At 30.8% G+C, this 23615-nt stretch overlaps 1 protein-coding gene across 1 annotated transcript in view; it reads right to left on the reverse strand.

The window, feature by feature from the left end:
* Nucleotides 1-1447: 1447 nt before the first annotated feature.
* The window catches only part of LOC134720857 (hybrid signal transduction histidine kinase M-like), a 42262-nt gene continuing 20094 nt past the window's right edge, over nucleotides 1448-23615 (reverse strand). The window contains exons 6-9 of the mRNA XM_063583417.1: nucleotides 21546-21617; nucleotides 12168-12209; nucleotides 10816-11631; nucleotides 1448-7352 (exon numbers count right to left, since the gene is read on the reverse strand). Coding sequence (XP_063439487.1) covers nucleotides 6898-7352; nucleotides 10816-11631; nucleotides 12168-12209; nucleotides 21546-21617 — 1385 coding nt within the window. The 3' untranslated portion in view covers nucleotides 1448-6897. The remainder of the gene's footprint in view (nucleotides 7353-10815; nucleotides 11632-12167; nucleotides 12210-21545; nucleotides 21618-23615) is intronic.

Consider the following 23615-nt stretch of genomic DNA (forward strand, 5'->3'; position numbering starts at 1 on the left):
ATATTGCTGTATTAGAATGATAACCTTACTCACAACTTTTAAATTGAGAAATTAGTCACTTAAAATGTTACTTGTGGTTGGTCCAATTAATCAGCAGATTTTTTCCAGTTGATGGGTGTCTGCAAGCAATATTTCTAATGGCTAAAAATTCAAGTTTATCATTGTTGACAAATCCTGTCACTCGTGATGACATGAACACATGATAAAATTCAACATTCTAGTAACAATTTGAAAATATGTTTTACCAAAAGGAAACATATTTGATTGATAAAAATGCAGAAAGATTTAAAATTATTTTTTTTATGTATTACAATGTAATGAAGCATTTATCACAGATGAATATAAACAAGGCTTCAATAGATAGATAATATAAACATCACATCCTCTTTGGGTACTAAATCTATAAAGACACAAAAGTAACATGAGACCATGTTATCTTAATAATACAAATGGATGGATTCATAAGTAAATACACTCTGTTTCATTGAAGAAAAACACAAAATGGCTGAAATTTAATTTCGTTTATGAAATACACTTTTGATTTGTATTGCCCATTGATTTTTCATCCTTTTTTAACACAGAAAATTGGCATGAGTAATTAGTTTACCCTAAACATATAACAAATACCTATACTTATATTTTAAGTCCCTAAAGCAAACTATATTAGGTTGTTTATATGGGCGTATTGCATTTCCGCTAATTTTTCAAAGTCCCAATACTACGTTTCCGCAAATTAAAAGTATACGTTTCCGCAATTTGTATTTATTACTTTTCCGGAAATTTACCTGGTAAATTGCAAATTAAAAATATTTAAATATATGAAAGATAAGATTTCCACCAACCATTTGGGCATCACTTCGGCTCCTGAACCCCGAGGAAAAGAAAACAACAAATGGTGTCGAGTCTTTTCGAACGAGCAGTTTTCCGTTAGCCATCCTAACAATTTTGTTTTTATCGATGTGTTATTGAAACTGCAAACAACATCTTAAGATGAGAGCTCTAACTGTCAAGCGGCACCTCTTCGCAAATATGAAAAGGAAAATATGGACTTCCTTCTTAAACAAAATTCAAAACTTGTAAACGGTCAATGTACTACATTGGACTTTGTAAGACGTGTTGGGTACACATACATGTATTCTGCCAGAACTGACCTATGAAATCTTATCAAGATACATCTGATTAGTGCTGACTTTTGAACAAACGTTTGTTTACATTTAAATAATGAATTTTACTTGCATGCTGTGATGACCTTTAACTTAATACATATGTATGGCATTGCTTTAAATGCAATCAACAGGTATTCCTTAATTATTTGCGGAAATAATTCATTTTTTTCGGAAAAGTAAGATATTTATTTGCGGAAACGTAAACTTTTTTTTGCGGAAACGTCATCTTTTTTTTCCGGAAAAGTAATGCCAATTTGCGGAAACGTAAAACGCCGGTTTATATTAAAATATATATTACATGTATTCCCAAAATCTTAGGATTTAACCAACTTTAAATAACAAACTTAAGATCAGCACAACTCAATTAAAATCTAAAAATCCTTTGTTTATCAAATAATCCTTTAACTTTACTGAGAAGTGTATAAAATTTACAATGTAAATATGTTTTAACTTCAGTCACATATCATATCAAGAATTGCTTTTCATGGGTGAATATAACAGAGCAGGTAAATACCTCCAACCCCTCCCTAGACAAATTAAAGCCAGAGTCATATTATAGTACAATAGAATAATAAAAAGAAGGTAAAACAATCCTTACAATACAAGAAAAAACAACTGTTCAATAAAACAAGCACTTTGTATCAGACAAAACAAGAGCACTTAAGATGTAAATTAATTGGTAGATCCTTTTTCAAAATTGATGAGACATAACAAGCAAAAAATTATTAAACGTGTTGTTTTCACTTTTTATTTAATACAAAATATTATATTCATTGATTGTCATATCAAATACAAATTGCCTCCCTACTTATATATAAAAATAGAATGATATGGTGTAAATTTTAGGATAAAATCTGATCTTCATTTCAAGGTAAACATATTTAGTTTTATAATCTTAAAAACATCAGAACAGAAATCTTTGCTATGCATTACATTTCTGTTCACAAAACTAAAATTAAGTTTTAAATTACACATTTTTAATAATAAATATATATTTTCAATACACTAACGGTATATAGTATACATTAGTTATATATATATACACAAGACTTTCCCAAATATCATAAACAAATAACTTAAGTCATCCTAAATATACATGTACTTCAAATCTATAATGAATTTATAGCACAATCATTCATGATGTTTTCTAATAACTTACAAAGCATGTCTTGAAACAGTGAAATCAATTACAAATCAAGTCAGGTTTCTTCTGTTCTCTTGAGGGCAGAAAAAAACCCTGTTTATAAATAGACTAAAACCCATCTAAACATTCATTGGCATGTTCAAAATTCCCTCCTGAAATAGTAGCAATTACAAATGAAAACAAACCATATTATGAATATGAACTATTGTACAATGTATTAGGATTTGTTTGAAAGAAAAGATTTTCCCAATAACCAGTCAAAAAGAGAAAGACAATAAACACATCATAGATACCATGATTAAATTTTGTATTTTCTCCAGACGTGCCTCTCGTCTACAAAAGATATATCAGTGACACAAGATTCAAAAAAGTTAAAAAGGTTAAATAAAGTATGTAGTTGAAGAGCATTAAGGACCAAAATTTCTTAAAGATTTTCAAATACAGCTGAGGTACCAAAGTTTGTACAAATTCTGAATTGTAAATATGATTGAACTTGTACAACTAGTAACCTTCTTGGTTATAAAAAAATAACATGATTTGCATAGCATAATCCTAGAAACTCTCAGCTAATCAAACTTGTTCTCAATCATAGTAAACACATGATGAGAATATAATTAACAAACAAAAGCCATCAAAATAAGTCTCAAATAAAGCAACAGTAGTATACCGATGTTCAAAACTCATATATCCATGGACAAAAAACAAAATCGGGGCAACAAACTAAAACCGAGGGAAACGCATTAAATATAAGAGGAGAACAACGACACAACACTAAAATGTAACACACACAGAAACGGACCAAGCATCAGACAAAATCAAATACTGTGGATTGATAACTATTAATGGGATACCAATTTTCACAGATTTCATGGTAAATATCAACAACAAATTATAATGTTCAATGAAGTACACATTTTCTACAGGCTAGCTTGTTGGCAGATTTTAGAATAACTATGAAATCAAAGAACCATGCATGATATTGTGTAACATGATCATGGTTAGGATCTAAAGAATATCTACAATAATGCACTATGTTATTTACAAAAACCAGGGAGTGACTAAAAAGATTCTATAGCATTGTATGCAATCTTTGCAAAAAACACTAAGAAAGGCTACATATATATACTATACGAAATCACAACCAATAGTAATGTGACATCAAATAATTGAAAAGGAAAACCCATCTCAATATAATGTAAAAGAATCATACCGTTAAATAGTGAATCTGGTGTAAAATGGTGCTTGCAGTTTTTTTCACTGGTTCTTTTGCATAGTAAAATTTGAGTATTATCATATGGTTGATTTTGACTAGTCCTGAAGAATATTCCACTAATTTGGATATGAAAGGATAGGAAAGGACTTTTATATTTTGACATGGGTTGTGTATCAATTATCATTGTATGCAAATATAACATGAACTTAGTTTATTGGTTGTGACAGAGTTGTTGAAGTCGCTGAAGTCCTTTCCTAGACTTGCATATCAAATTTGATAAAATACTCCTTAAAATAAAGGTAGCACTAGCTGCCATTAATAAAAATAAGTTAATCTGTATGACTGGTGACAAAAATCAAATAGTTTCAGTAAAAGAAGCACCTAACATCACAGGTAATCACTAATGTGTGTTCAAAAAAGAAAATGTTTTCCCTATATCAGCTATTTGTGTTATAAAATGTTTTATTACTACCTTTCATGTACTTTTAACTGAGAAATGATTATGTGCATTTATAATTGCTATTTTTGAAGAATGCACAAAAATGTAATGTAATTATTGGGAATCAGGAAAATATGCATACATATATGTATTAAATTGATTGATTGTTGATTGCTTAACATTCAGTGGCAAATATTTCATGCATATTCAGGAAGAGATATAAGTATTGATGTTGATAACAATATGTACAAGAACAACAAATACTTTTTTTGTTGTTAAGAAACAAACATGTACAAAAATGTGATTTCTTTCTCTTGCTATATTCAACTAGTTCCATTAATAAACTGATAAAAACCTAGAAACATTTTCTGGATTTACTGTTCACCCTGCCATCATATTATGCTCTAAAAACATGCTGAAAAAATATGGATCTTATGTAGAAACAAGAATGTGCCCACAGTACATGGATGCCCCACTCGCACTTTCATTTTCTATGTTTAGTGAACTGTGAAATTGGAATAAATTCTCTAATTTGGCATTAAAATTAGAATGATCTTATCAAAGGGAACATGTATACTAAGTTTCAAGTTGATTGGCCTTCAACTTCATCAAAAACTACCTTGACCAAAAACTTTAACTTGAAGTGGGACAGATGGACAAACAGACGGACGGATGCACAGACCAGAAAACAAACTGCCCCTCTACTATCGTAGGTGGGGCATTAAAATACATTGATTATATATTTCTTTCCAAAAACTTGATACTGATATACATAATCCGAGCTTTTATTTTACAGATATATATATATCAGCAAATACAATGATAGAATGAAATAAAGAAGCCACACTATTTTTTAGCATCCATTCTTCAAACTTTAACAAACATTCATAACAATTGTCTCAAGCTTTGCATACAATTTGATACATTGTAAATCTTTCTTCAATAATACTAATATAACAAGTATAATATAAATAGAGGAGCACTCGTTAATGATATTTACCAGAATAAAATCTTCAACTGCCATTTTGTTTTGTACATAATTATGCCCATTCTTATGATTTAATTTTGAAAAATAACAAACACAACTTCCTCCCCCTCCTAAAAAAAAGAAAGATAACAAAACAATTTTTTATAAAAAACAAAACAGAAAAATATGGATTTCCTTTACCTAAATTAAATACATTATTATCTTTAAAAAAACCTTGACCATCTCAAAGTATTAATTGATCATATTTCATTAGTTTCTTTAATAACCTTTATAAATTTTATGAACTAAAAAAAAATCTTTGATTTGGACTTTAAACAGAGACTGAAAATAGATTTTATAAAAAACATCAATATTCTTCTAAAGTTTCTGATCCAAGTCAGTTAATTTTTTTTATTTTACATCAGTGTCATTATAAATAAACATGTATTGTATAGGAGCTGATCAGCAACATCATAAATTGTTTTGGCTGTTCCAATTATACCACTACATCATATACATTTTGTGAATGAGTTACTTAGGTCAATCAGTGTACATGCCATCTGAACAATGACATAATAATATAAGCACACTACAGGAAAATGCATATATATGAAACTGAAAGTTGTAAAAACAAGGAAACCTAAATAAATGCATATAAGAACCTTATTTCTTAAATAAAAAAAGTCAGATAATTATATAACTTCTTCCGTACCTATCTTCATGATTATAAATGAATATTCATGTCATTAATTTAGTTTCTTTTTTTAATCTTAAAAGTTAATATAATCAACAGTGTATTTAATAACAGGAACAAGAAATATTTGCCCTCACTTTAGCTCTTCCATCCAAAAGAGTTGCTGTCTTTCACCATGCCCTGGATGCCCATTTAAAATTATTTGACTTTTAAGTGCCAACGTGAGGTATAATAACTGTAAATTCAAGCCCTAATGATTTTTTTGGTAAGTAAAGTATGTCACAAAATCCAACACTACTTTAGACAAGAAAATGCATTTAGATTCAAAATACAAATGATTTGAACATATATCAAGGATAGATATCCTTTCTATATATGGAAATATACTTGATTGTCTATGGTTTGAAATCATGCCCTCTTGAACATTATTTACAAATGCAATTATATATAGTTTACATTCAACTTATACAAATGTTATAACTTATTACTTCAATAATATACATGGAACAAAAAGAAAGATAACTCTAGATAACAAATAGAAGCAAGCTATATATTTTACCTTGGCAAATGATTGTTGCAAAGCAGCTAACAGAATTAATAACAAAAATAAATTATGATTTATGATATAGATTTAACAACCAAAGGTCACTCAACTAAAATTTAAACATAAAACAATCTATAACAATTGACATTTTCCCCTGCCCTACCTAAAGCAACAAAAACACCCATTTTCAAGAAATAAATTCACTTCCTTTAACATAAACCAAAACTGTATTTTATATGTTTACCTAAAAGGTATTGTATGTTAATCTTCCTTCAATTATGAAGAGAGGAAATTAATATTTGCAAGTAGTAATTTTATTTACAATTAAAAAATAGCTTATACATTCCAAGTACAGCTCAACAATAAAACATAAACAAATTTCCAAAATCTTCACTTCTTATTATAGTAGAATTTATGATTATTCAAAATATAAAAAAAAAGAAAAAAGAAAAGAAATTGGGGAAAAATAAACCAGTGTTTCCTTTGCTAAAATCATATTCCACAATTTTAAATTAAATATTGCAAATTCAGAAATGATTGCCTGTATATAGAAGTTCAATTTGTGAAGAATAAATTAGATACAAGATTAATTATTGAGTGTTTTAAAAGTACATTTATATGTATCAGATGTCAAAATGTGAGTTCTTAATATTGCGATACTTATATTCAGATGCATAATTCACATTAATAAAAAATTTTGAGATTTCTACTTTATCATCACAACAGTATGCTAGCTTGGCAAGTAATTTTTTCTACCTATTTTTACCAATTTCTCAAAACTATTCATAAATCCACGATCTCTAATGCCTCGAGATTTGCCCTCCAAATATCGATTGTATTTTAAAGGAATCAGGGGTGCTAACTCTGGAAGATAGCACTCATCCTTCAATACTGGTATTAATCTACTGCTTTTGTCCTTAAATGTTATAGTTTCAATCAATAGAATCTCATTCAAAAATCTTGGCAGATCATCCTTGGCAAATGCTTTAGTCACAAACACAAATAAGAATCTACAGGTTCCAAACAGAAGTGGTGCTGAGCCTAATATAGTTTTACCTGCATTCAACTCTTCAAATAATTTTAAATTTAGTTTTAATTTTGGGAATTCTGTCTCCATATTTTGAATGAGTTCTAATACTAGTTCTCTGTCATCTTCAGCATGAAGAATTACAGCATCTGTGATAGCTGTAAAAAAATAAAATATAGAGTTTAAAATATTGTCTTTTGTCCCCTCTTTTTATAAAAACTAACACTAGTTTAGATGCATTGTAATGAACATGCACCTATTAAATTATTATAATTAAGTTTAAAGTTCAATAGATAGCACATTGAGTTTCCAGTATTATTTAATGATTTTTCGAACCAATAAACTTAATGAGAGAAATTATAATTCAGAGAATGTCTTGGGTACCGGTACTTTCCTTAAGTGTCTATCCCCTGGTCAAGAGTGATTGTTAAGTTCATTTTGCCTATAGATCCTTGTCTATTCTTTTCTGCTTTTATGACATGAAAAAGACAGAACTACAACAGTCTTATTGTAACAAAAGAACTTAGCATTTGTTGTTAGTACTTTAGTCTGCTTATTTTCAATCAGATATTGAAATACACAGAGATGATATTTGTAGTAAACAGATATTTCAAAATCTGTTTCTGGAAACCAGTATCTGCACGAAAAACCCCCCAAAAAACACAACAAGAAAGTAGATAGCATAATACTGAACCAAAAGCAGATGCTCTAAGCCATGACATATAGCTAACTTTTGTCAGTAGAGGAATACAATATTATATATTTACTATAATGTATACCAGTCAGATTTCTTTAAGTAAAAAATGAGAAATAAAGATACTGACAGAAAGTGTCATTGACTGGGATCTAATTATAAAATTAATGTTATTCTTAATTCCAATAATTTAAAGAGGATAGACAGGATTTTGGAGAAGGAGAAGTGACTTCTCCTTCCATGAGAGAGTAGGGAGTAGTGGTCAATTTCTTTGAAGTAAAATTCAATCACAGATATCTTCATTTATAGAATTGATCTTTCATGAGAATCTCAATCAATCAGTTAATTTTTATAATTTATTTATATAAAAAATTAAAGACATGAATGAGTTGGTCATGCAAAAATATAAACCACACTGCTGACAAGAAGCTGACCATATGTGGTACATTTGCAATCACATTGTCCACCAGCTAGGTGCCTTTCTACCTTTGTCATGTTCAACAGTTAAATTTTATTCAATGATTATAACAAATCATTAAACAACCAAATAGAACAACTAATGGACTCGTAAGAATAAAAATAAAACAAATCAGCTGAGTGATTAAGTGCCAGTCTGCCTAGGAATCAGGCAGTGGTGAAAACATGACAAAAAAAACCCACCCAATTTGACATTGATTTCAGTTCATAAAATGTAGTTATGCACAAAAATAACATTTATTTCCATTATCTGTTCTGGAAATAGAAGATACAATTTGGTTGTAATGCACTAGAAATTAACGGATAAGGGGAGATAACTCTGTAATTTGCTATAATTTGCTATCATTTTAACCAATTTTCTATCCAAGTTATTTGATATTACCAGACACACACAAACGAAAAACCAATTATTTTTAACTCAGGACGATGGTTAGTATTAAATAGCATGATTAGATCGGTGGTTTTTTTCTGATCATGTTTTGATTTTTCCCTAAATTGCCTGATTCTTACAAAGACTGGCACTTAAACAACATCCTTAAATGAAAATCATTGTAGAATGATAATTACTAAAAGAAAGTTTAGAAATTTTAATCTGAGGATGTTCAAAGTCCCTGCACATGTTGTATTTATTTTATTTAATTGTCAACAGTATAAAAACAATTTACTAAAGAAAATAGAAATAAATCCAAAATGTCATTTATATATTTCACAAATCTTTAAAAAAAAAAATGAATTATTTCCCTTTGAACAGATATCAAGTAATTTACAAATAAGTATTTCTTCAAAAATTAAATTCTATAAGAAAAGGGCTTTAACAACGATAAAAGCTTCAATTGTGAAAATTGTGCTTGACCTGTTATTTATCATGATAAAACAATACACCAAATATCAAATCGACATCTTCAAGAATAAAGAAAACAAGACTGTGTCCGTAGTACACAGATGCCCCATCCACACTATCATTTTCTATGTTCAGTGGACCATGGTAATGGGGTAAAAAACTGTCATTTTAATAGCATTAAAATTATAAAGATCATATCATAGGGAACATGTGTACTAAGTTTCAAGTTGATTGGACTTCAACTTCATCAACCAGATGCTCCGCAGGGCGCAGCTTTATACGACCGCAGAGGTTGAACCCTAAACGGTTGGGGCAACATTCAAGCTGAATCCAGCTCTAAATTTGGATTGTGATTAAATAGTTGACACAGCATAGGTTTCTGACACAGAATGAATGTGTTCTAATGAACTTAAAATTTGTGTTTTCTCTTAGAACAATTCACTATACTGTTGAATATTAATCCTCTCAAAAAAATGTTCGAAGAAATTTTCTTTTTATTTATGAAATTTCAAACGAGAAAAATTTCTAATGGAGTTTGCAACAATAACTACTCATTTAAATACATCATAAAATATTAAGATGTAAAAAATCTGCTTGTTATCACTGAATGATAAAGGTTGTTTTAATTTATCAGTTGGTAGTAAAAAGTGAATATACATTGTATATTGTATATAACAAAGATTTAAGTTGATTCTGGACAAAGAAAGATAACTGCAATTTAAAAATATCTAGCCATTGCACAATATTGTGCAATTGAAAAGACTTGCTATTGCACAATACTGTGCAATTAAAGATTTTTTGCTATTGCTCAATACTGTGTAATGGAAAAGACTTGCTATTGCACAATACTGTGCAATTGAAGATTTCTTGCTATTGCTCAATACTGTGTAATGGAAAATTTCTTGCTATTGCACAATACTTAATATAATAATTTTGGATCCTGATTTGGACCAACTTGAAAACTGGGCCCATAATCAAAAATCTAAGTACATGTTTGAATTCAGCATATCAAAGAACCCCAAGTATTCAATTTTTGTTAAAATCAAACTAAGTTTAATTTTGGACCCTTTGGTCCTTAAAGTAGACCAATTTGAAAACAGGACCAAAAATTAAGAATCTACGTACACAGTTAGATTCACCATATCAAAGAACCTCAATTATTCATTTTTTGATGAAATCAAACAAAGTTTAATTTGGACCCTTTGGGCCCCTTTTTCCTAAACTGTTAGGACCAAAACTCCCAAAATCAGTACCAACATTCGGACGACAACGACGACGCAGACAACGATGCCAACGTGATAGCAATATACGACGAAAATTTTTCAAATTTTGCGGTCGTATAAAAACTACCCGGAACAAAAACTTTAACCTGAAGCGGGACATACAGACTGTCGAACGAACAAACGGATGAACAGACCAGAAAAAGTAATGCCCATAAATGGGACATAATAAAAAGTCTGGAAAACTAATTTGTTGGACTGACAAATAGACAGACAGAATGACAGAGTGTAAACCTAAAGTCCCCTTTGGCTTCATCCGTAGGAAACTAAAATAAAACATTTTAGTTTACATGATAATGATTTTACATATGTATATATATACTCATTACCTTTTTCATCATTTACAGCTGATGCTGTGTCCATCAGATCTGTAACAGATTTGTCAGTACCAGTAGTTGGTTCAGCATCTGCCATAGGTAAAGATGTCTTACATTCAGGATTAATGTCGGATATAGAACCAATAACCTCTTGAACCTCAGGAGTAACATTAACATTATCAGTATTACTCTGGTCATCCAAACTATGTGAAAGATTGTCACTATTACTTGTCATTGTGCCATACTCAGATGTACTTTCAGTCCTTTCGTTAGTCAAAACACTTTCTGCAACAGTTTGGTCATTATCTGATTGGCCTTGTTCTGGGTCAAGGTTGTTGCCATTAGTCCTTGAGATAGGATTTTGTACATTAACATTGTTTTGATTGGTATTTTTAATACTGAGATCGCTTAAACATGTAGTAGTTCCAGCTGGAGGCAAGGAAGTTCTCGTTGATATTGTAGGCAACTGAGGACTAGGTTCTGGTCCATTCGTAGATAAGATACAGGGTTGAATTGGTTGTGAAGTTGTTTGATTTTCAGGCTGACTTGCATGATCATCATCTTCAACTAGTTGCAACTGAATTATGTCATGAACTGGACTAACAGAATGAGTATTTTGTTTCTGAGCAGATTTTTGTGATATATTATGTTCTATTAGAACCTGACTGGATGACATAAAAGAATCCCTATTGGTACACATTGAAGTCTCCTCTTCCCTTATATTTAAAGCTGAAAACTCTGAATACCTAATTGAATTCACTTGTGAAAATGGCTCCCCATGATTAGAATCTTGTATTGTGTCATGTAATCCATTTACAATTCCTCTCACTGAAACAGTATCAATAAACATTCTGTAATACATGTAAAGAAATCACATTTTTGCAAATACACCTGAAATCAGGGATGCAGAACCTTGGATGTAATTATATTGCACATTTTATCATTAGTATTTATCTGTCTAAAAGTAAAAACACAAAAATACTAAACTCCGAGGAAAATTCAAAAAGGAAAATCAAAAATCAAAAGGCAAAATCAAAAGTCCAAACACATCAAACGAATGGATAACAACTGTCATATTCCTGACTTGGTACAGGCATTTTCTAATGTAGAAAATGGTGGATTGAACCTGGTTTTATAGCTAGCTAAACCTCTCACTTTTATGACAGTCTAAATTAAGTTTTTTTGATGTGTTGATTCAAATGTTGCAAACTCACTCCATATAATTTTATTAGAAAAATGAATAATTGCAGATTTCAAACCATATTGAGCAAAATCAGAAGAGCCATGTGCTTATTTTTTTTTCAAATTTCAGCATCAATATTTAAGCAAAAAATTTAAAATCTAAAATTGATATATTAAATTACCTGACATTCTGCCTTGTGGTCCAAGTGGAGCTGCATCTGTTTCTAAAGTAAAAAAAACAACATCATATAAATTTATTAAAAAGGCAGTAAAGTTATGATCTATCTATATTTATCTGGTGTAGAAAATTCAATTGATGAGAATTACAATGCTTGAAATTTTATGTAAAGTTGGGTAACAGTGTCTTCATTGATGTCATCAAATACTTTTTAAGATCAATGTAGTCGAAATGTTCTTAATTACTTTGGCATGTAATTGACCCCAAGTCCCCCTTTTTTTGTTTAAATGAGAATGTTTCATAGAGTTCAGGGGTTTGGACTCCACTTTCAAAATGACTAAATCCATGCCTAAACTATTAAAAAGACATATATTGTCTCAATTTGTCATTTCTATCAAAGGAGATTTGTCAATAAGCATGATAGCCTTGATAGGGCTTTTATTTGGCCAAAATATTGGTACATATTGAAAAGTTACAAAACATTTTCTTAACTCTGTTCAAACTTAACCTAGTTTCAAGCACTAAACCCCTAACGGGAAGAATTGTGCCTGAGGTTCATATGATGAAATCATAATCTTTCAGTCAGTTTAATTGAAGTCTGGAGCTGGCATGTCAGTTAACTGCTAGTAGTCTGTTGTTATTTATGTATTATTGTCTTTTTGTTTATTTTCTTTGGTTACATCTTCTGACATCAGACTCGGACTTCTCTTGAACTGAATTTTAATGTGCGTATTGTTATGCGTTTATTTTTCTACATTGGTTAGAGGTCCCCATAGAAAATATCAATGGAATTCCAGTGGAATACCAGTTGATTCCACTGGAATTCCACTGGTTTACAGTGACTCATTTGAATTCCACTGGTAAATCATTTAAAACTAAAAATTCCAGTGGAATTTGATTGGTGATTCCACTGGAATGACATTTGAAAATTTTACCACTGTAATTCCACTGGAATAATGACATTTGAAAATTTTACCACTGTAATTCCACTGGAATACATTGTTGGGTTGCATGATTTATCATTTAGATACTGATGGCCATTTTTTGGGGTAGAAAAAGTATTTATATTATATTCTAATGACTATTCTCAGTACAATTCATTTGTACCTAGTCAAAATAATTATGATGTCTTAATTGAAAGGCAATTTAATTGTTGCTTTAATGACAACTTCTGCAGCAACGTGCAAAGAAAAAAAATTAAATTGCCATTCTGTTCAAAAATGTTTTAATGCATCACCCTTATTTATTTCTTATATATTGAAATTTATCTGAATACTGCAGCCTCTCCCACCATACCGGCCAAATTAAGAAGACCCAGCAGATTTGCATTATATTAAATGGTTATTCCTTGAAATCGGATACCAGCCGGTATTGTTGTATTTAAATAATTATATCATTACAACTCATTCTCGAAAAATGGGCCTTGTCATCTGAAATGATTTAAAATTACTGTTTCATTTGTATAACTGTAACCTAATTTGTTCCGTCAATAAAATTCAATCAGGTCACCTAATAGTCCGAGGCTGTAATATCTGTTCACCTGTCAATTTCGTTTCATAACTCTTCTTTTTTATTGCGTAATGACAAGGTGTAACATTTATAACTTACAGCACACGTATATATGAGTATCATAGGTACCGTTTCCACCATTTGGAGTAGAACATTTTATCTAATTATTCGTGAAATATCATAAATGTATGGTGTTTTTATTTTTTTATTCCTGCAAAATAAAAAAATAAAATAAGATGAAATAGAAGTTGTAGCTGTATTTTAAGATAGATATTATATACAAAACTAAAATTTAAAAAGGAAAACGTATATTTTAATGAAAGTGAAATACATTTTCAAAACATTCTCAAACACCCATATTAAGGGGAAGTAACTCTTGTGATTTTAAATTTCTACAAACCGGCAAACCCCGCAAATCGGCTGTTTCCGTAGTCCAACGGACGACCGGTTTTGAGAAGTTCACTGAAATACCATTACAGGGACGAATCAACTTCGGGCCGATATTATATGGGACGAGATTGACACCTTGACTTAAACGCACTTGCAAATATGACGTCATATGATTACGCTGGATAACAAAAATGGAGAATCCAAACGCAGATGTTTTCAGATAAGTATTTGATTTAACATATAATGATTATGAAATACAATTTGTTGAGGCAATATAAAACATTTAGGATTTTAATCTGAGCAAAACACCAGAAAGTTTAGGCAGACAATAAATTAATGAAGAATGATAAATTGATATATTGTTGTCACATTCATAACAGACATATCGTAATCTGACATGTAAATGGTACATGGGTATATATGATAATCTGATATGTAGAAATTAAATTGTGTGAATAATATTCATCGTAAATTAACTTTGAAACGTTAATAATAATTTAAGTCGCAAGTTTTATCTTCAAGGGTTAAAGGGGGGGGGGGGGGGGGGAATTTATTGCTTCATACAATCATTACCTCTTGAACAATTGATTCTTTGTGGATATTTTTGTACTTTTAGGGGATTAAATATGAGCTGCCAGCAATGATATGAAACAGATTTTATGCAGACTCCATTTTAATACCTTTATTCAGCAATTATAGTTGGAAGTACAGAGACAGCAAGTTTTGAATTACAGAAAGGAAGAGAAGTTTATATATCACACATAATTTTTATATTAGTTAATCAGTTTGTGGGTACGGTTTAAGCTGACCATATAGACACTGTTTTTATTCTACTTATACAAACCATGCAGGACATTTTTCTGTTCATGGATAGGATGTTAAAAATGTTATTTATTTGAATATGATCAGATCAATCATATGATGAATCACTATATTTTGTGTTTCTCAGAAGTAGTGATAAGGCCAGCAATAGGGCGTATATGTCAGAGTAGCAATTCCACTGGAACTGTAGTTATTCCACTGGAGTTGCAGCAAAATACCACTGGAATTACATTCGCATTCCACTGGAATAATTTGGCTGGAATTCCACTGGAATACAAGTGAAATAACACTGTAATTTCCACTGGAATTCCAGTGATTATCAGTGGAATAATTTGGCTGGAATCCAGTGAAATAACACTGGAATTTTCACTGTAATTCCAGTGGAAAGCCAATGTAGTTCCAGTGGAATTCCAGCCAAATTATTCCATTGATAATTACTGGAATTCCAGTGGAAATTACAATGGAATATCAGTGGTATTCCAGTGTAATTCCACTGATTTTTTTCTCTAGGGGTATAGGGGGAGGGTTGAGATCTCACAAACATGTTTAACCCCGCCGCATTTTTGCGCCTGTCCCAAGTCAGGAGCCTCTGGCCTTTGTTAGTCTTGTATTATTTTTATATTAGTTTCTTGTGTACAATTTGGAAATTAGTATGGCGTTCATTATCACTGAACTAGTATATATTTGTTTAGGGGCCAGCTGAATGACGCCTCCGGGTGCGGGAATTTCTCGCTACATTGAAGACCTGTTTGTTGGTGACCTTCTGCTGTTGTTTTTTTATTTTGGTCGGGTTGTTGTCTCTTTGACACATTCCCCATTTCCATTCTCAATTTTATTCAGAAAATAAAAACGAATATTGCATACAAAGATTTACCATGGCAAAAAACTATAACAAAACGAGAATATTTCATAAATTTTCATGATTTTCCTTATTTTACATTAACCTGCATGAATATATGAGCTAAAAATACTCATCCCCCCATTTGTATGCATTTAATAAAATATGAGACTATCCTTTACCTTGAAAGGTATAATTATATGTATTAGCCATGTTATGAATTGTATAAATTTTGTAATTACCTTTTTTAATCATGACCATCTTTTAATCCCTATTTGTTTTCAAATTAAAGCGATGCATCAGACTGCCTTGTAGAAAAAGAAGTCTGCCTAATGAACATCATTTGTAGTCAATAATTTTAGTCATGCTTTTTTTTAATTTAATTTTTTTATACTTTCATATTATATTTTCAATTTCTATACACCCATGTAATGTATTGTCCTATTTTTATTCAGAACCATGTTAGGAAAAAAGTTTGAGTTTCACTTTCTGAATTATATTACCTGTGAAATCAACATCCAAAAACATGTACAGGTAAGTCAGATGATATGTAAAAACCTTATTTTCATCATGTAAAATGTTTTGTTACTGCTTTTAAACAATTCATGAATTACATTTCATTAGTATTACCTTTTAGTTTCAAATTATGATGCATAGTCAGTACTCTTTATGTTTTATTCATTTTGTCAATTTATTCTTATTTTTTCACAAAATTTAAAAAAATGTGTTTTATAAGGAAGAACAGTTTACCAATTTATCAGTATAGATTATAAATGCATCCTTTAATGACAAATAGCTACAACACCCTATTACATGTATCAATAGGAAATCAATTTTTTTTAATTGTGTGAATTTTTTTTCCCTGTTTACATAACAAATTAATCACTTTTCAGCAATCTTGCATTGTTCAAATAAGTTGTTTTTTATGAATGAGTTACACCGGTTGACCCTATTTCTGAAACGATTGTATGTAAATGATGACATCATGTTAATGAACAATTGGTTTTTATTGTGATACATGTATAATGACACAAGCATTTTGATAAAGGAAATAAAAGTATGGGGAAAATGCAAAAATTTGAAATTTGTCACTTTATAAAATGCAGCAGTAAAATAGCAGTATGCAAATGGACACACTGAAATGTCTCATCTATTGATTGTATCTACCATACTATGTTGACAGTCTACTCGCTTGAGTAAGGTTAACATTTCATAATTTTTCTATATATGTGCACTTAAATGCAAGGGTCTCTGAGGTCATCTACTCCATTCCTTGATATTGGTTACTTTTTTTTTTCATTTCTTTTTTTTTTTTGGCTGAGAAGTTAAACATAAATACTGATACAGTGGAGTCCCCTGTGTCCTCGCGGCTGGTGATACCACACATTAGCTGATTTCGTTATATCAAGGAGGTTATATTAGAAGGAGAGAGGACGAAAGACGATAATTCCGCATAAAATGTTACCGACTTTTCTGTAAGTGGGTGCTAATTAGCTGAGATCGACTGTCACAGAGGGATATTTTGTCCTAATAACATACCCGAAAAAGAACGGAAACACCCGAGGTGTCATAAACTGACCTAATATACAATTATTGAAATGTTAATCAGATTTTTTGTGATATTTCTTAATTAATTATTAAGTAATTAAAAATTAAAATTTTATGTTAAAATTAAACTTATTACCAAAAGAAATAAAACGAATATCCGTCTCATTGCCGTCAATGTTAATATCAAGTCATAACAGAAAGTCACTTTAACTTTGTTCCCGATAAATTTCTCTGAGTTTCAATTGCAAATATTCCTTCCCGTCATTACCGGTCATCACAACTAAAGTACTTTGCATATTCGTATATTTTCTATGATTATTACCTGCCAATTCTTATAAGCAGAAATTGACCGGTGAAGCGAAAATCTTTGTTTAAAGCAATGTAGTGTTGAATAAAAATCGCTCACTAACTTTCCTTTAAACCCTCATAACTTTGTCATTTCTTAATCTTTTTTCACCGTAGACAGACAGTCAGACCTGCCAACTTTTGAAAATCTCCATGGGGGATTTAGCGTGTGACAAGATTTTTAAGGGTTACAATTTTAGCGACTTTTCTGTGAGCATTGTTTTTTACTCCTAAAATAGTCTAAGTTCTCTTCTTTTTTCTTTTATTTGCATGATTCTTGTACTATTAAATTATAAAATTGACAAAATAACTGAGGAATAGAGAAAATGGCATTAAAAATGAAGGATTCAAAGTAGAGACCCCCCCCCCCCTTTTCCCCCCTCCAAAGACCTTCTCATCTATGAACCTTGACTCAAAACACCTAAAACTACATGTCCTAAAGTAAGAAGGATGAAGACAGATTTTGATTTAGTCTTACTCATGGTCTTGTCAATATCAATGAGAAAATGGATAAAATTTGAGTTATCTTTCTTTGTATTCAGAGGTGCTCTTATCGGCGGAGGCTTATACAGTAACACAGTAGAAGTGTATACAAAATGGCGTCGATTTTAAATCAACAGACACACGATGTCTGATTTCAAAAATTAAACAAATTTCAAGATAAACGATGTTTTCTTGAGAGTTCTTAACAGATCTCATCTTTCAATTAATTATGATTTTGCTGTGGAACTACGGCAAATGTTGCAAATTGTGCTTGAATGATAAATTGATTAAAATTGAAAGGCTGTTTGACCAAATTTGTATACAAATTAATTTTGAGGACTGTTACGACCCTTTAGGTAATCTGATTACATACAACCACTAATCATGACACCTGTTGTGACTGTTGATTAGCGTAGGGTCACTAACTTGTCATAATATGTCCCCAGGTAAAATAATTGATTTTTTAAAATTGATCAGAAAAACTTCAAAATCGGTAAACAATAATTTTTTCGGGTATATTTGTTGAAAATCGGGATTTTGACTAATTTTACGATCCCGATATCGGGATTCGGGTTGAGGGGTAAAAATCGGGATGATACCGCGAAAATCGGGATAGTTGGCAGGTCTGGACAGTTGATTTTGAAATTGTGCGTCAAAACTTTTTCTAAATTATAAACACCTATGCACTGCACTGTAACTCAAAATACACCTGAACTTTAATGACCCAGTCACTGATAACAATCTTGGGACATATGCGATTTAAACAAGGAATTATTTGAATCTGGAATAATTTTGAATTCTGGAAAATTGATTTGAAATTTATGAGGAAAACTAACCCAACTAAAAAGGGTTAGCCATGCACGCATGACTAAGGTTAATTTTACTTTCCCTATCATTTCAGTATGAACTAACTAACCCCCCTTAGCCATGCGTGCATGGCTAACCCTATTTAGTTGGGTTAGTTTCATCATAAATTTCTCAACAATTTTCCAGAATTCAAAATTATTCTAGATTCAAATAATTCCTTGTGTTTATCTAATAGCCCAAACTACTCGCTGTAACAGCATGGTACATCAGAGGGCCATGTCAAGTGGGCGATAAATATGTCAGTTTCTTTATAATTTTATCATTTTTCTCTGATTGAACTGCTATCCTGGGGATGCTAATTTTGAATCAAGCAGAGTGTTCACTCTCCTTCTAATATAACCTCCTTGGTAATATCAACAACGTAACATAATTAAAATTGTTCTTGTTTTATATTGTTTTAGCATTCTGAAGGGATAAAAAAGAAATAAATAAAGTTCCAGATTGAAATGATAACTGCAATCCCGTGATTTACAATATTTGGCCAATGTCCATTAAAAATAATACAGCATCAGATAAAATTTGTTTTACTTAAGTCAAATTTTTATCAGATTGAAATAATTTTTGCTCTGCATCCTTGGTAGTGTGCTTGGTTTGAATTTAGCTACCTAACGTAGCAGATCATCTTTCTTTCTCTTCAAAATTAGCTATTTTTGGAAGGCATGCGCAAAATCAACGGACATTAGAGGAACTCTCAGAACAGGGGTTTCCCCAATTTTGGACACACATTACACAAAATCTTGAGGGTGAAACCCTACAAACTGAAAATTTTATGAAATAAAAGTTTGTTATGAATGTATTCACTCAATATTATCCAATGATTGGTTTTATCAGTTGAATGAAGTGAAGTCAAAAGTCTTCGGTGCGCAGTAACACCAGACTGCACTGTACTAATAAAAAATATCACAAATCTTTTCTTGATTTGTCTCATTTGCTTAAGCGTTCAGAAAAAAGGCACTAAGAAGTTCAGACAAACACTTATACCACACATGCATTTATTAAGATCACATAGCCTCTTCAGAACTTTCTATGGTTGCATAATTTTTTATTTTGAAAAATAAAATCTAGGTAGAAAACTTGAAATATCACTGCAGTACATTTTTTTTCAATAAGATATAAAAAATTCTCAAAAAAATGTTTTTTCAAGTTATAATCTGTATATATTTATGCATCAATTTTATTTGGCAATCGTCAATGGCAGTCAACAGGGTTTAAGAACATCAGTTGTTCGACCTGTTAGTCAAATGCGTTTTGTTTAAATATACTTTTTCACTTTTTTGGTCTTTTGGAAAATGTTGTTTGTGCTGTTTTTAGACCCTTCTACAACGAAATTTGTTTGACATGCACACGTATAAAAATTGTGGTTTTTATCCAACGCAATCATAGGTTTGAACGTAGTTTTCAATTTAGACTCGTTTATATATATTTTTTGCTTGGGCATGTATCATATTTTCCCTCCGGTTTATATGATCCGTTCATCCTATATTGTCTCTTAAAATTCAAGAGTCAATCTTAAATTGAGAGTAAATTATATGGCCTTCCAAATACCGTTTCGATCCCTAACATCACTGAAGAGACATATATTGTCGAAATCTAGATCTGGTGTACTAAAGAAATATTGACACCGAATGTTTGTGGCACAACATCGTAGCCACAAGTTAACAAAAAAAAAAAAATTTTCTGTGACGTATTAAATTTATATTCAGATCCATTTTGTTACATCTTGTGATCAATTTTATTTGGCAATCGTCAATGGCAGTCAACAGGGTTTAAGAACATCAGTTGTTCGACCTGTTAGTCAAATGCGTTTTGTTTAAATATACTTTTTCACTTTTTTGGTCTTTTGGAAAATGTTGTTTGTGCTGTTTTTAGACCCTTCTACAACGAAATTTGTTTGACATGCACACGTATAAAAATTGCGGTTTTTATCCAACGCAATCATAGGTTTGAACGTAGTTTTCAATTTAGACTCGTTTATATATATTTATACATGTTATATATTTGCTTTGTTTACTTATCTATTCAGAATCTTAAATATCTAAAGAAAGTGTCCATTGGAAAGAGATGATGATTCTGCTTCTATATAATGTTATACATGTTATAAAGGGACATAACTCAAGAATGGTAAAAGTGATGTCACTCGAGTTCGTACTTGATCTTTCTTTGATTGTAATATTCATTGTGTGCTGGTACATCATAACATTTAGTTGAGGTACACTAAAGTTAAAGAACAGAAAACCAATTAAGGGAAGTAGATACATACCTACATACAGATGGACAAGGGTATCACATAATGCCCCCTCCACTACAGCAGAGGCTTAATAAAAGTCTACTAAATTCTAATTGAATTATTTCATTAAGCCAGTTTGTCATACTAACTGACAACCACCTCAGGGTGCAGAATTTCCTCAGTGCGTTGAAGATCCATTGGTGGCCTTCAGCTATTTTCTGCTTTTTGGTCAGGTTTTTGTCATTTTGACATACAATGTATTTCTCAATTTTATTCTAACTTAGCTGCTAATTGGCTTTTTTTCATGAATCTTAAAATTAAGTATCTTTTAAATACATCACCCAAGAACCTACCTATTGAAGTCTGAGAATTTAAAGATGAAGTGGAATCTCTAGATCTGTGATGTGTATATTGACTTCCATCAGCTAATTAAAAAAAATATTATAAAATGTTATAGATGATAGCATAATAAAAAATACAAACATACAGTACATTATCTTAAAATATGACAGTTCCACACTGGTTTAGTAAATTGATTATATTAAAATTTTGAGTTATGAAATTGATCGGTATTTTTTTATGCTAGGGCCTACTATTATATTTCCCATTTTCAGGAAACTGCATAAAAATAACTTGATGTAAGGAAGTGATCTTTAGACTTTGCAATATCTATAAATAGAATCTATGACCCATAAAGAAGTTATTGTAACATATCTTTTAGGCTATCTTAAATTTTATTGCAGTTTTGAAGATAATAATTTGTTTATTAAAAATTATCACATCAATAGGGAAAATGTTTGACATAATTATGTTGACCCTAAAATGCTTAAGAATTTGTTCAGCTTTTCTCCAAGATAGTTAATTCAATTGTTAGGCCCATTAAATTAATAACATACCCTCATCTTACAATCACTCATAAGACTTTTGTCATAACCATCAATCATAAGCATAACAAATCCTGCCTCATACTAAAATTTTTCAAGTTTTTAATTTTTTTAATCAGACATAGATTTGCAAAACAAAGGGGAAATAACTTGAATTTTTTAACATTAAAATTCTAGGGTTTTTCCTTGACATTTGCCACTTAAAAAACAAATTTCAAGGATATTTCCAGGTCTGGAAATACTCTATTTAATTCTAGTCTTTTTCTACCTTTCAAGTTACATGACTGGAACAAGTTGCTGATTCTCCTGAATTTTGTAAGTCTCCAAGTTAAGATTTTGCTCACTAATACAATTTACATTACTTTAAAACAGGGGTCTCTTGATTCTCTCATCTCTTTACCTCCCCCTTTCCCAATGTTTGCCTTTCTTCTAATACTGTCTCCCTTGCTCCTGGACAATTATGTGATAAATGCTTAAAAAATATTTCCAGCATATTCCTATTTCTACTCCACTTTTTGGCCAGTTCCCTCCAATCTTCTCCCTTACTTCCACGTCTGTCTTCTGCTTCTTCCCCTCCCTCATTCTCACATTTTTAATCTTTGTTCAGTCCCTCAAATACTCAAACTTATACTACTACAGTTACTTCCTTAAACTTTATATCGTCATATATGGGACGATTGTAAAACAAAATTAAAAGAACGTTAAGCAAATAAAAATTGCTCAATTAAGAATTAATAAAAATAATGTATTTGAACAAAAAATATCAAGGTCCAAATAAAAATCCATAAAAAAAAAGAAGTCAGAGGCAAAAAAAGAAACTGCAAAGAGAAAAAAAAGCAAAACTCTGAAAAGTAATAAAGTGCTTCCCTGAATGCTGCCTAATACGACTACAGAGGTCGTGCACCTGAATATTTGGGGCAAATTAAGACACAATACTCAAGGTTGATACTGTCTGAATTTGGATTGTTATTTAATTTTTGATAAATATAAAACATGTTTTTGACAGAAAGTAAATGAGGTTAAAGATCTTAAAAAACTATTGCACAATACTGTTTAATGGAAGATTTCTTCTTGAAACTTTAAAAAAAAATTGAAATTTGAAAAAAATATGAACCCATTAAAAAAATCCCCTAATCTTTTGAACTCCCTCCCCCTGGGAGTAATCATACCTAAACTCAATCCCAGCCTTCCCTTTGTAGTATATATAAAACCTTGTATAACAAATTTAGAGAGATCAATTCACTTAGACACAAGTTTTTGTCTTGAAACTAGAAAAATGTTTGTTTTTTGTCCCAAAATTCCAGCATGTATGGGGCAATTACCCTAAAACTTAATCCCAGCTATCCATTTGTGATATGGAACATTATGGTACAATGTCAAAGATATTTAAACACTTAAACATAAGTTGTTGTTTGGAAACTACAAAAATGCTTGTTTTTGGCCCCTTTTCCCTAATCTGTTGGTATCATAACCCCCCAAATTTTCCTTTTGTGGTATTGAATCTTCTTTTTTATAGAGATCTATTCACTTAAACTAAAG

Source organism: Mytilus trossulus, chromosome 6, assembly GCF_036588685.1.
Source record: "Mytilus trossulus isolate FHL-02 chromosome 6, PNRI_Mtr1.1.1.hap1, whole genome shotgun sequence".
Classification (NCBI taxonomy): domain Eukaryota; kingdom Metazoa; phylum Mollusca; class Bivalvia; order Mytilida; family Mytilidae; genus Mytilus; species Mytilus trossulus.